This window comes from Coenobita brevimanus, chromosome 32 (genome assembly GCF_032717465.1).
Source record: "Coenobita brevimanus isolate Jiangsu-jjx chromosome 32, ASM3271746v2, whole genome shotgun sequence".
NCBI lineage: Eukaryota > Metazoa > Arthropoda > Malacostraca > Decapoda > Coenobitidae > Coenobita > Coenobita brevimanus.
Window position 1 is genome coordinate 2,852,626 of NC_136985.1, and position 12,771 is coordinate 2,865,396.

The following is a 12,771-nucleotide window of genomic DNA, read 5'->3' on the forward strand; positions in this document are numbered from 1 at the left end:
TCAATCATCATCCAATCCTATGTTGCCCCATGAGGAGCGTAGGAGGCCGGGGCTAGGCAAATTGATCCTCCGATATAAGATGAGAGTGACCAGCCTCACTCATCCCGGAGTGGCATTACGTGAGCAATCAACCCCAACCACCCCCTGGATATAAACCTGCACCGGCTCAATCCGATTGGAGCGCCTTAATTACCCACTAAACCACCAGGCGCCATAATTTGGTGTTATGGTTACCACCCAGCGTAGTAAATAGTTTCCTGGTGTACAGGAAACCATTTGGCTTGTCAGCTCAGTGTAGAGTCACCCACAGGCAGAAGGAAGAGGAAAGAATGAAGGAAAGAAAGACAGAAGAGGAAGGAAGGAAGGAAAGAATGAAGGAAAGAAAGACAGAAGAGGAAGGAAGGAAGGAAAGAAGGAAGGGAGAGAGGAAAGGGCAGACACCCGAGAGCAGCAGTACATCGAGTGAGTGGATGGTGCGTGCCTCGACCTACCGTACTACACACACACACACACACACACACACACACACACACACACACACACACACACACACACACACACACACACACCAAGAATAAACACACACACACACACACACACACACACACACACACACACACACACACACACACACACACACACACACACACACCTATAATAAAATACCTGCCGTGATATCTTGAAGAACTGTTTATCTAGTGAGTGTTATCAGTGCCTGCCTTTCACGAGATAATATAATGACAGAGGTGAATGACAGGCATGATCTCACCTCATATCAACAAGGTCAACAGTCTTCAATTAAGCACCTATTTACCTGTTGTTCCCTGATTGAAAGACCATCATCCATCTATCTATTTATCATTCCATCATCTATCTATGCATTCATCCATCTATCCATCCATCCATCCATCCATCTATCCATTCATCATTCCATCATCTATCTATCCATTCATCATTCCATCACCTATCTGTCCATTCATCATTCCATCATCTATCTGTGCATTCATTCATCCATCCATCCATCCATCCATCTATCTATCCATCCTTCCATCCATCCATCTATCCATCCATCCTTCCATCCATCCATCTATCTATCCATCCTTCCATCCATCCATCTATCTATCCATCCTTCCGTCCATCCATCATCCATTCATCCATCCATCCAGTCTTCATCTATCTATCCATCCATCCATCCATCCTTCCATCCAACAATCCCTCCCTCCCTCCATCCATCCATCCATCCATCTATCCATCCATCTATCCATCTATCCATGCATCCTTCATCCATCCATCCATCCATCCATCCATCCATCCATCCATTCATTCATGCGTCTTTTGGCTCTAGTCTACAAAGAATCTTGTCAGTGTTTACAGGATGGCAAGTGTTTATGTTTTAATCTTCAAAATAGTGGATTTGCTTCGAGGCTGTTATTGTCGTCTGTTAAGGAAGCTCCCTAACACCTCTTCCTTACCGATTTATTTTTGCATTCGCCTGGTTAATATCGTTCTGTACGCAGTTTGTGCAGAGTATGGTGATATTAGAGTGATTTATGGAAGGAGAGGACAGCAAGGTGTGACAAAATAAATCACTTAGGAAGAGGTGTTAGGGAGCTTCCTTAACCGACGAGACAACGGACCAAAATGTATCATGAAAGGTAAAATAATAATAATAATAATAATAATAATAATAATAATAATAATAATAAAAATAATAATAAAATAAGAATAATACACATAATGGAAGGTATTTTATGATTACAGTCGATTCAAAGTTTTACAGCTGGTGTTCTCGTTGGTTAAGACCCTAACACCTTTTCCTAAGTGGTTTATTTCACTTATAACACCGTACTGTCCTCTGTGTTAAATATATCCTTCTAATGTAGCCATACTCTGCATAAACAACGTACAAAAGGATATTAACCAGCCATATCCAAAAATAAGTAGCTAGGGAACAGGTGTTAGTGAGCTTCCTAACCAGACGAGATTACCGCCCTAGAATAAATCTCAAAGGAAGAGGTGTTAGTAAGCTTCCTAACCAGACGAGAATACCTCCCTGATATAAATCGCTAAGAAAGAGGTGTTAGTGAGCTTCCTAACCAGACCAGATTGCCGCCCTAAAATAAATCGCTAAGAAAGAGGTGTTAGTGAACTTCCTAACCACATGAGATTACCACCTTTAGTGCCCAATTTTCGACCTACCCACAAAACCACTGAATTACTATATATAGGAAACTGCCAGAAGTATTACAAATATTTAATCGTATATCTTACCAGTGACACAATATTTTTTTTTAAGCTTCTGACGGTAAATGTAAACTATTCGTATTTCATGTGTATTTTACTTATTTATTTATTTCGCAAGGAAGAAGGAACCAAAGGCCAAAAGCTCTCTCCTAGAAGAAAACAAAAACAAGATAAGAGAGAGGAGAATTCAAGATGCGTTCATTTCGAGATTCCTGGACACACTGCGTTTGAAAGACTAGAGGCCATAAGCATTGGGAAATAAAGACAGAGGAAGACAGTTCCAGAGTTGACCTGTTGCATACATGAAGGACTGGGAGTAACGGTTAACTCTTGCATTAGAAAATATACAGTATTAATTACAGGAATGAAATGTGTAATAAAGATTTCTCAGGTGTGTCTTATTACTTACCTGTATCATTATCTGCCCTGTTTCCTTAGGTCTTATATAGAGGTAGCCAAGTTGAAGAATCTATTTACAATTTTCAGAGCCAAATGGAATAAAATAGTTAATGGGGGATGATTTACTGTCTGTATGTCTAACCAGGTTGCTGGTTCTTTGAAAGCAGTGATAAGAAACAGGGAAGTGAGCATGGAAGTGAAAAAGTTACTACATGACAGTATTGTGATACCAACTCTAACGTATGGAAGTGAAGCTTGGACGTTGTTGGAAGGACACAAGTCAAGAGTGAAAGCAGTGGAAATGAGTTATTTAAGAGGAGCCTGTGGAGTCACATGGAGAGACAGGCTGACGAATGAGGATATAAAGGAGCGTTGTGGTGTGGATGTGGATGTGATAGGAAGTGTTATTAGGAACACACTGAGGTGGTTTGGCCATGTGGAGAGGATGGAGGATGAAAGACTGACGAGGAGAGTGTATGTGAGTGAGGTGGAGGGGGGAAGAGGGAGGGGGAGGCCGAGGATGAGATGGAGGGATGGGGTGGAGAGGTATATGAGAGAGGGGGGGGGGTGAGTTGGGAGCAGGGCAGTGAAATGGCTTGGGACAGGGCGACGTGGATGCGATTTGTTTGTGGCCACCCCGTATAAGGGATTAAGGCGTCTGGCAATAGATAGATAGATAGATAGATCTCTAACCAGGAGGAAGGGAAGGGACTAGCAAACTAAAGATGAACAGAGGTTGGCTGTGGATGGTTTAAAACTTCGAGGTGACCTAAATATTCGAGACCTGACATAAGGAGAGGAAGGCCGTGGGGTGGCTTCCTGTTGCTTTGAGGCGATAACCCAATGGAGCAGATGGGAGTGGAGTGGTGTGGTGTGGTGTGGTGTGGTGTGGTGTGGTGTGGTGTGGTGTGGGGAGATGTGGGGTAGTGGGATACGGTGCTGTGTGGTGTGGTGTGGTGTGGGGAGGGGTTTAGGTAATGTGATAGTGTTGTGTGGTGTAATGTGGGTGGGGTGGGGTGGGGTGATACGGTTTGGTATGGTGTGGTGTGGTGTGGTGTGGTGTGGTGCGGTGCGGTGCGGTGCGGTGTGGTATGGTATGGTGTAGTGTGGTATAATGTGGTGTGGTGTGGTGCAGTGTGGTGTAGTGTACTGTGCTACTAACCCAAGGAAAGCACTGTGGTAGCCAGGGCCCTGCTGTGCTCGGGGAACCACAACTGCGACACTTTGGTTGGGATGAACACCAGGAAGGGCTGGGCCATCGACGCCATCACCTGAGCCAAAATATATTACTTTTACTATTTATTATTTATCCATGTGAGTAAGGTGGAAGGGGAAGAGACAGAGGGGGAAGCCGAGGATGTGATGAAGAGATGGAGTAGAAAGGTATGTGGTATATGAGACAGGGGAGTGTGTGTTAGGAGGGCAGTGAAATGGCAGAGAACAGGGCGACATTGAAGCGATATATTTGTGGTCACCTTTTACGTGATTGGGGTGTCTGACTGTAGATAGGTTTATTATGATTACCTGTTTATTATACGCTATGGGATGAAAAACAGAAGACAGACAGAGATAGCATTGAAAGGGGGGTAAATGATAATAACTGCTTCGAGAAATAATTAATAGATTAGTGTTTTGATCTAGGTATGTTAGAATCTCAGATATAGAAAATAAAATAATAAGCATTTTGTTACCCCGTTCTGTCTGATATGTGAACACTACACACACACACACACACACACACACACACACACACACACACACACACAGATCAAAACACCCTCTCCTTTTTCATTTGTCGAGGGTGTAGTAATGAAATCAACCAAGATATAACAAGAGAATGGTGATGGTGAAAGACCCAGGTAAATAATACACTTAAAGCAAAGAAAGTACCCATACCAAGAACAAATTGAAAAAAAGAATGAGTTAAGAATGAGAAAGTGTGAAAAATAAATGTGTGGAAGGAAAGTATCTTGGAGGTTTTGCCTATACCCATAGCAAGACCGACATCCATTCTTAAATTTTCCTTCATCTGTCAGTGTTGTTATTTCCTGCCTCTCCTGCCATTGCTATCCATGCCATAGCGAAGAATACCACCATCATCGTCATAATATTCGTCATCATCATCATCATCATCATCATCATCATCATCATCATCATCGTCGTCGCCGTCGTCATCGTTATCATTAGCATCGTCATCATCGCCATCGTCATCATTATTTGTGTTATTATTATTATTATTATTATTATTATTACTATTATTATTCATCATCATTATTATTATTAGTAGTAGTATTACTACTACTGCTACTACTACTGCTACTACTACCACCACCACTACTACTACTACTACTACTACAACTACTACTACTATTACTGTCCTCATCAGTCACCTTCAACCCACCTGGCCACTGATGCTGACAGGGAACTTGGCATCAGAGGGAACCAGTGTTGAGGTGGAGATGGCCCGGGTCACGGCACCAAGGCAGTTCAGGCCAGAGCCAATGTGAATCTACAGGCCAAAATATTACAAAAAAAGGAAAAAAATAATAATTGCTAACATGCAGGGATAAACAAAAAAGGTGCAGTAACAAGAGACGTAAGAGCCCTAAAAAATCTGAAATACTTGCTAACATGTAGGGATAAACAAAAAGTGGGAGAAACAAGAGACATATGAGGCCGCCCCAAAATCTAAAATACTTGCTAACATGTAGTGATAAACAAAAAAGGTGCAGAAACAAGAGACGCAGGGACCACTAGAAAAATCAAAATCAAAATCTAAAATCAATGAAGGTGTGAGAGATGTGAACAAGAAAAAATGACAAGAAGCATAAAAACAAGAAAGCATATTGGGGATGGCAGGTTCAGAGTTCTATACCCAGACTTAGTGTGTATCTGACAGGTAGAGTATAACTTTTAAAAATCTAAAGCAATTGTTAACATGTAGGGATGAAAAATTGAAGAAAAAAGATGTAAGAAGCACAGAAACAGGAGAGAATTTTGGGAAGACAGATTCAGAGTTCTATACCCAGACCCGACGTGTATCTACCTGAGTATAACTTTTAAAAATCTAAAATTGTTAACATGTAAAGATGAAAAAAAGTGCAAAAAAAAATGTAAGAAGCATTGAAACAAGACAGAATTTTGGGAAGACAGATTCAGAGTTCTATACCCAGACCCGAAGTGTATCTGGAGGTCAGAATATAACCAGAAACAAAATGATTCTAATGTCATTGTTGGGAAAAAAGTGCTGAAAAAAAGACATAAGAAGCACAAAAACAAGAGAGTATTTTTGAGATGAGACCCATTGATGAAAAGCCAGATAATCCGTAGAATTTAATTAGAATTCTTGATAATCTCTTATTGCCTGAAACATAAGTAATGCTAATATTTCTCCCCAAAAGGCACTGAATCACTGACACGACTTTTAAAAATTGGTTTCTGCTTTAAAATATATACAAACTCTAAACCCCGTATTCTCGTCAGTTAAGGAGGCTCCCTAACACCTTTCCCTTAACGAGTTATTATCAAACTACTCATTAATATTCTCTTCTTTGCTTCTGATATCTCTTTATTGTGGACAAAGACTGTATAAACAGCACATAAGAATATAATAACGGAGTAAATCAGAAATTAATCGCAAAGGAAGAGGTGATAGTAAGCTTTCTAATCATACGAAAATACTGCCCCCAAATAAATCGCCAAGGAAAATATGTTAGTAAGCTTCCTAACTGTACAAGAATACCGCCCTAAAATAAATCGGTAAGCTTCTTAACCATACACGAACACCTCCCTAAGTTCATAACGGGGTCAGTACATATACTCACAGCAGTTCTCAGCCCAAGTTTATTGATGAAAAAATGGGGTTATAAATGACACAAGGATAGATATGATAACACAAGACCAACATAACATAATATCAGTGTTTATGGTGATGGAGAGGGATGCCTTCATGTGGTGGCACTGATACTACCAGGGGACGCCACTGTTTGCATCCTACGTCCCTCAACTACTTATGAGAGAAGGATGGTGTGCTGCAGGAGCGCAACTTAAGCCTGCCGTCTGCTTGATTCTGACTTAAGACGAGCCATGATTTAAGGCAAGCCGCGATTTAAGACAAACCGCAATTTAAGACGAGCCGCAGTTTAAGATGATCTGCAATTAAAGATGAGCCAAGATTTAAGGTGAGCTGTGATTTAAGATGAGCCGTGATTTAAGACGAGCCGCGATTTAAGACGAGCCGCAATTTAAGACGAGTTCGGGATTACACTAACAACAACATCATCAATGGATATACTCACAGCAGTTCTGAGGCCAAACTTATTGATGCAGAATGTTGATATAAATGAGAAGGGGACGGGGATGATGAGATATACCAGGCTAAACCAATTGATGGCCGCCACTGTCACCTGGAAGAAGTCCGCCGCCTTGTATGACACGGGCGCTGTGTTGATCCAAAGCTGAGAGAGAGAGAGAGAGAGAGAGAGAGAGAGAGAATAAAAATTAATATGCAGAATTTGACATTACGAGTACTATGACTGGACTGAAAGTAAGTCACACTACATGACGTTTAAGTAAACAATAGATTCACCTGTGAGGAACAACACCTCATAATGTGGATCTCTTAAATGACTGGAGATTTTGTAACACCTCTTTACAAGCGATCTATTCTGCATTTCAATCCTCTATACCATCTTTCACGTTATTTATGCAAACAGTGGCGATATTAAAACGACATACAATACTGATGTGAAATATAAATAATAATTCTTTTGAAGCCTCTTATATTGTCTTGTATCAGTGGCATGTATATATGACGGGATAAAGTCGTCCGCTTTGAAGGTCGGAAAGCAAGATTCGGCGCTGGTGACAACGTTCTTTGCATGAAGTTAACCTGTCTACATGCAGAACTTTAGAATAATAGATCACCTCTAAGTATATTTTTAAAAATAGATAAAATTATTGCATAAGCTACCCTCTAGGTAATAAGTATGGAAACTTTGACTACTATATGATGAGATACGCCTAATAATGTAAAACAGAAAAGTAGATGAGGTTGTTTCAACCATATATTCACAAAAGCTCATCAGTTAATCGTACCAATATATAGTACCAAAATATTTGGTGCAGGTCTGCCCTTAGCAAAAATGTTACTGATGCATCTCCATCTTTAGTATAGACACTGATGATGTAAAAACTTAACGATGTAGTAGAGCTTTCTGGAAATTTAAAATCTTTGTTTATTGAAATCTGGTCCTGGCATAATTCTCTGTGTTAACTCAGATTATAGTAGAACATATTTACTCACTAACCAGAGGGCGTTTCAAGGTTAACAATGCATAAAATATATCCTTTTATTTACAGTTCAATAAGGCAGTAATGTAATAAATATTCACTGATAAAACATGAGTCACAACTAAACGTGAAATGCCAGCTACTCAGTAAGGTGGAAATGTTGGGTGGGAGAAGGACACAGATCTGAGCCTGAATTCTATATATTCTCTATTTTTCGGGCTACACAGAATCCGTCTTTGGAGAGTCCGAACAAGGATGATAGAGCCGAGACGAAGCCCAAAAAGTTAGAGAAAAGAAAGAAATGTTAGAGAAAATAAAGAAAGGTTAGAGAAAATAAAAAAAATGTTAGAGAAAATAAAGAAGCGTTAGAGAAAATAAAGAAACAGAGAAAACAAAAACACGTTAGAGAAAATAAAGAAACATTAGAGAAAATAAAAACACGTTAGAGAAAATAAAAACACGTTAGAGAAAATAAAGAGACGTTAGAGAAAATAAAAACACGTTAGAGAAAATAAAGAGACGTTAGAGAAAATAAAAACACGTTAGAGAAAATAAAGAGACGTTAGAGAAAATAAAAACACGTTAGAGAAAATAAAGAGACGTTAGAGAAAATAAAAACACGTTAGAGAAAATAAAGAGACGTTAGAGAAAATAAAGAGACGTTAGAGAAAATAGAGACGATAGAGAAAATAAAAACGTTAGAGAAATTAAAGAAATGTTAGAGAAAATAAAGAAACGTTAGAGAAAATAAAGAAAAGTTAAAGAAAATAAAGAAAGGTTAGAGGAAATAAAGAATTCTATCTCTGTGCCTCTCCCACCCAGCATATCCACTTGCCACAATGAACCACCTACACAGTACAATTAAGGCAGATAAACTATAAAAATAAGGCAGATTACAATACACAAACATAAGGCAGATTACAATACACAAACAGAAGGAAGATATACACAAACATAAGGCAGATTACAATACACAAACAGAAGGAAGATATACACAAACATAAGGCAGATTACAATACACAAACAGAAGGAAGATATACACAAACATAAGGCAGATTACAATACACAAACAGAAGGAAGATATACACAAACATAAGGCAGATTACAATACACAAACAGAAGGAAGATATACACAAACATAAGGCAGATTACAATACACAAACAGAAGGAAGATATACACAAACATAAGGCAGATTACAATACACAAACATAAGGCAGATTACAATACACAAACAGAAGGCAGATTACAATACACAAACATAAGGCAGATAGCAATACACAAACATAAGGCAGATAGCAATACACAAACATACACAAACATTCACCAACATACGGAAGATAATAATATGCATAAATAAAGTTGATAACAAAGCACAAGTATATTTACCCCTGAGTTGGAGATGATGAGGAATGCAATAGTAGCGAGGACTGCCCACCGCTGCCTGTACAGTATGGGGGTGGCCGCTCCCTCACCACCATTGCCCCCTCTTTCATCACCACCACACTCCTTCCTCACCATTACATCCGCCTAGTAGATAAAGTACATTTAGTTTAACCCTTAGGTGATGGATTTCTTAGTGCACTGTACCCTCCTTCCTCACCACACTCCATCACCACACTCTTTTATCACCACACTCCTTTATACTCTTACATCATCACACTCCTTCCTTACCACACTTCTTCATCACCACACTCCATCACCACACTCCTTCATCACCATACTCCTTCATCACCACACTCCTTCATCACCACACTCCTTCATCACCACACTCTTTCCTACCACTCTCCTTCATCACCACACTCCCTCACCTCACTTCTTCATCACCACACTCCATCACCACACTCCTTCATTACCACACGTCATCATTACCATACTGCTTCATCACCACACTCCTTCATCACCACACTCCGTCACCACCACATTCCTTCATCACCACACTCCGTCACCACCACATTCCTTCATCACCACACTCCTTCATCACCACTCCTTCACCACACTCCTTCATCACCACGGTCCTTCATCACCACACTCCATCATTACCACACTGCTTCATCACCACACTCCTTCATCACCACACTCCTTCATCACCACACTCTTTCCTACCACTCTCCTTCATCACCACACTCCCTCACCACACTCCTTCATCACCACACTCCTTCATCACCACACTTCTTCATTACCATAGTCCATCATCACAACACTCCTTCATCACCACACTTCTTCACCACTACACTTCTTCACCACCACATTTCTTCATCATCACACTCCATCACCACCACACTCCATTACCACACCCCTTCATCACCACACTCCTTTATCACCACACTCCTTCATCATCACACTCCTTCACCACCACACTCCATCATCACACCCCTTCATCACCACACTCCTTCATCACCACACTCCTTCATCATCACACTCCTTCACCACCACACTCCATCATCACACCCCTTCATCACCACACTCCTTCATCACCACACTCCTTCATCACTACACTCCTTCATCACCACACTCCATCATTACCACACTTCTTCATTACCACACTCCTTCATCACCACACTCCTTCATCACCACACTCCTTCATCACCACACTCCTTCATCACCACACTCCTTCATCACCACACTCCTTCATCACCACACTCCTTCATCACCACACTCCTTCATCACCACACTCCTTCATCACCACACTCCTTTGTCATCACACTCCTTTATCATCACACTCCTTTATCATCACACTCCTTCATCACCACACTCCTTCATCATCACACTCCATCACCACAGTCCTTCATTATCACACTCCTTCACCACCACACTTTCATCACCACACTTTCATCACCACACTCCTTCAACACTATAACATTCACTTGGTGAATAAAGTATTTTCATTTAACAATTTAACAATCAATTGAAGTCGACAACCATTAGCAATTTTAAAACTTTTTAAACAGACCTGAAAATGTTCAAAGTACATTCAGTTTAACTCTTAGAAGGTGTTAGATTCCTTAGTACAGTCAAGTGTTTGATAGATTCCCTGGCCATTGTCATTTTAAAACCTTTCTACTCTTCCTTCAGGGGTAGATGTATGAAGCATAGGAAAAATAGCTCAGGAAAAGCATTTTAATCAGAAAGTTGGTAAGGTAAAAGTCACCTGGATGTTCTGTCTTGATGGGACTGATCCTATACAGTCTTCATGATGAGGGACGTGAGGAAGACGCCTGTGTTTGTTACCTGTGGCGACGCCGACAGGTTCTATAAGTGGTACACCTGGGGGATTTCCCTTTCAAGGACACTTGGAATATCTGCTTTTGGAAAGCTGAGAAGCATTTTTTTTATTTTTAAATACTAAGTTGCTCGGCTTGAAATATTGAATTGATTTGTTATGTCAACTGTTGCGTCAGGCGATTTTCAGTTTCAGTCATAAAGAGGCATTTCAGCGACTTTCTTATAAAGTACAGAGTTGCCCAGTTTGACATTTTGAGTTGATTATGACATGTCAGTGGTTTCATCTGCTGATGCAATAGTTTTGCTGCAGGTCTATAAAGATAGTCTCTTGTTGTTTATGTACTGACTGAGGGCATTAAGGAAAAAAAAAATCATAAATGTTGGTTCCATCCCTTTGTCTTATGTCCGTACTCGTCTGTGGCAGAGTCTCACAGTGAGGACGTCTTTGTAGTGTCTGGCATCAGCACTTCTGAATCCTGGTAACTTGCCATCACCCGTTCCTTTGCAGTAGGTTACTAGATCTGAATCATCTGTGTCCATGATATACAGAAACAAGAGATTACGCCAGCTAAGCACAGACGCCTGTCGTACACCAATAAATAAATAAATAACTAAATAAATGATTTGGGAAGTGATACTAATTGTGGTGTGGATGTGAATGTGATAGAAAGCGTTAGGACAAGTACACTGAGGTGGTTTGGCCATGTGGAGAGGATGGTGAGTGAGAGACTGACGAGGAGAGTGTATGTGATGAGGTGGAGGGGGGAGAGGGATGGGGAGCTCGAGGACGAGATGTAGGGATGGAGTAGAGATGTATGTGAGAGAGGAGGGCGTATGCTGGGGAGAAGGCAGCGAAATGGCAGGGGACAGGAGGACATGAAGATGATTTGTTTGTGGCCACCCTTTGCGGGATTATGGCGTCTGGAGAGAGAGAGAGAGAGAGAGAGAGAGAGAGAGAGAGAGAGAGAGAGAGAGAGAGAGAGAGATTTCCAAAGTTATCTAACAAAGAGTAGTAAAAGCCATCTGTCTTTCCACTGCAAGTTAAGTAGTTCAGAATGAAAAGCTGTTACACTGGGTAGAGAAACACAGCTGGTACACTGGATAGAGAAACACACAGCTGGTACACTGGATAGAGAAACACACAGCTGGTACACTGGATAGAGAAACACACAGCTGGTACACTGGATAGAGAAACACACAGCTGGTACACTGGATAGAGAAACACACAGCTGGTACACTGGATAGAGAAACAGCTGGCACACTGGATAGAGAAACACACAGCTGGTACACTGGATAGAGAAACACACAGCTGGTACACTGGATAGAGAAACAGCTGGCACACTGGATAGAGAAACACACAGCTGGTACACTGGATAGAGAAACACACAGCTGGCACACTGGATAGAGAAACAGCTGGCACACTGGATAGAGAAACACACAGCTGGCACACTGGATAGAGAAACACACAGCTGGCACACTGGATAGAGAAACACACAGCTGGTACACTGGATAGAGAAACACACAGCTGGTACACTGGATAGAGAAACACACAGCTGGTACACTGGATAGAGAAACACACAGCTGGCACACTGGATAGAGAAACACACAGCTGG

General features: G+C 40.9%; 1 protein-coding gene across 1 annotated transcript in view; it reads right to left on the reverse strand.

Moving 5' to 3' along the window:
• Positions 1 to 12,771, reverse strand: part of LOC145395647 (solute carrier family 49 member A3-like) — a 63,266-nt gene that overhangs the window by 27,625 nt on the left and 22,870 nt on the right. Inside the window, exons 3-7 of the mRNA XM_080269216.1 lie at positions 11,591 to 11,740; positions 9,323 to 9,463; positions 6,942 to 7,100; positions 5,045 to 5,152; positions 3,806 to 3,914 (exon numbers count right to left, since the gene is read on the reverse strand). Of these exons, the coding sequence (XP_080125342.1) occupies positions 3,806 to 3,914; positions 5,045 to 5,152; positions 6,942 to 7,100; positions 9,323 to 9,463; positions 11,591 to 11,740 (667 nt within the window). The remainder of the gene's footprint in view (positions 1 to 3,805; positions 3,915 to 5,044; positions 5,153 to 6,941; positions 7,101 to 9,322; positions 9,464 to 11,590; positions 11,741 to 12,771) is intronic.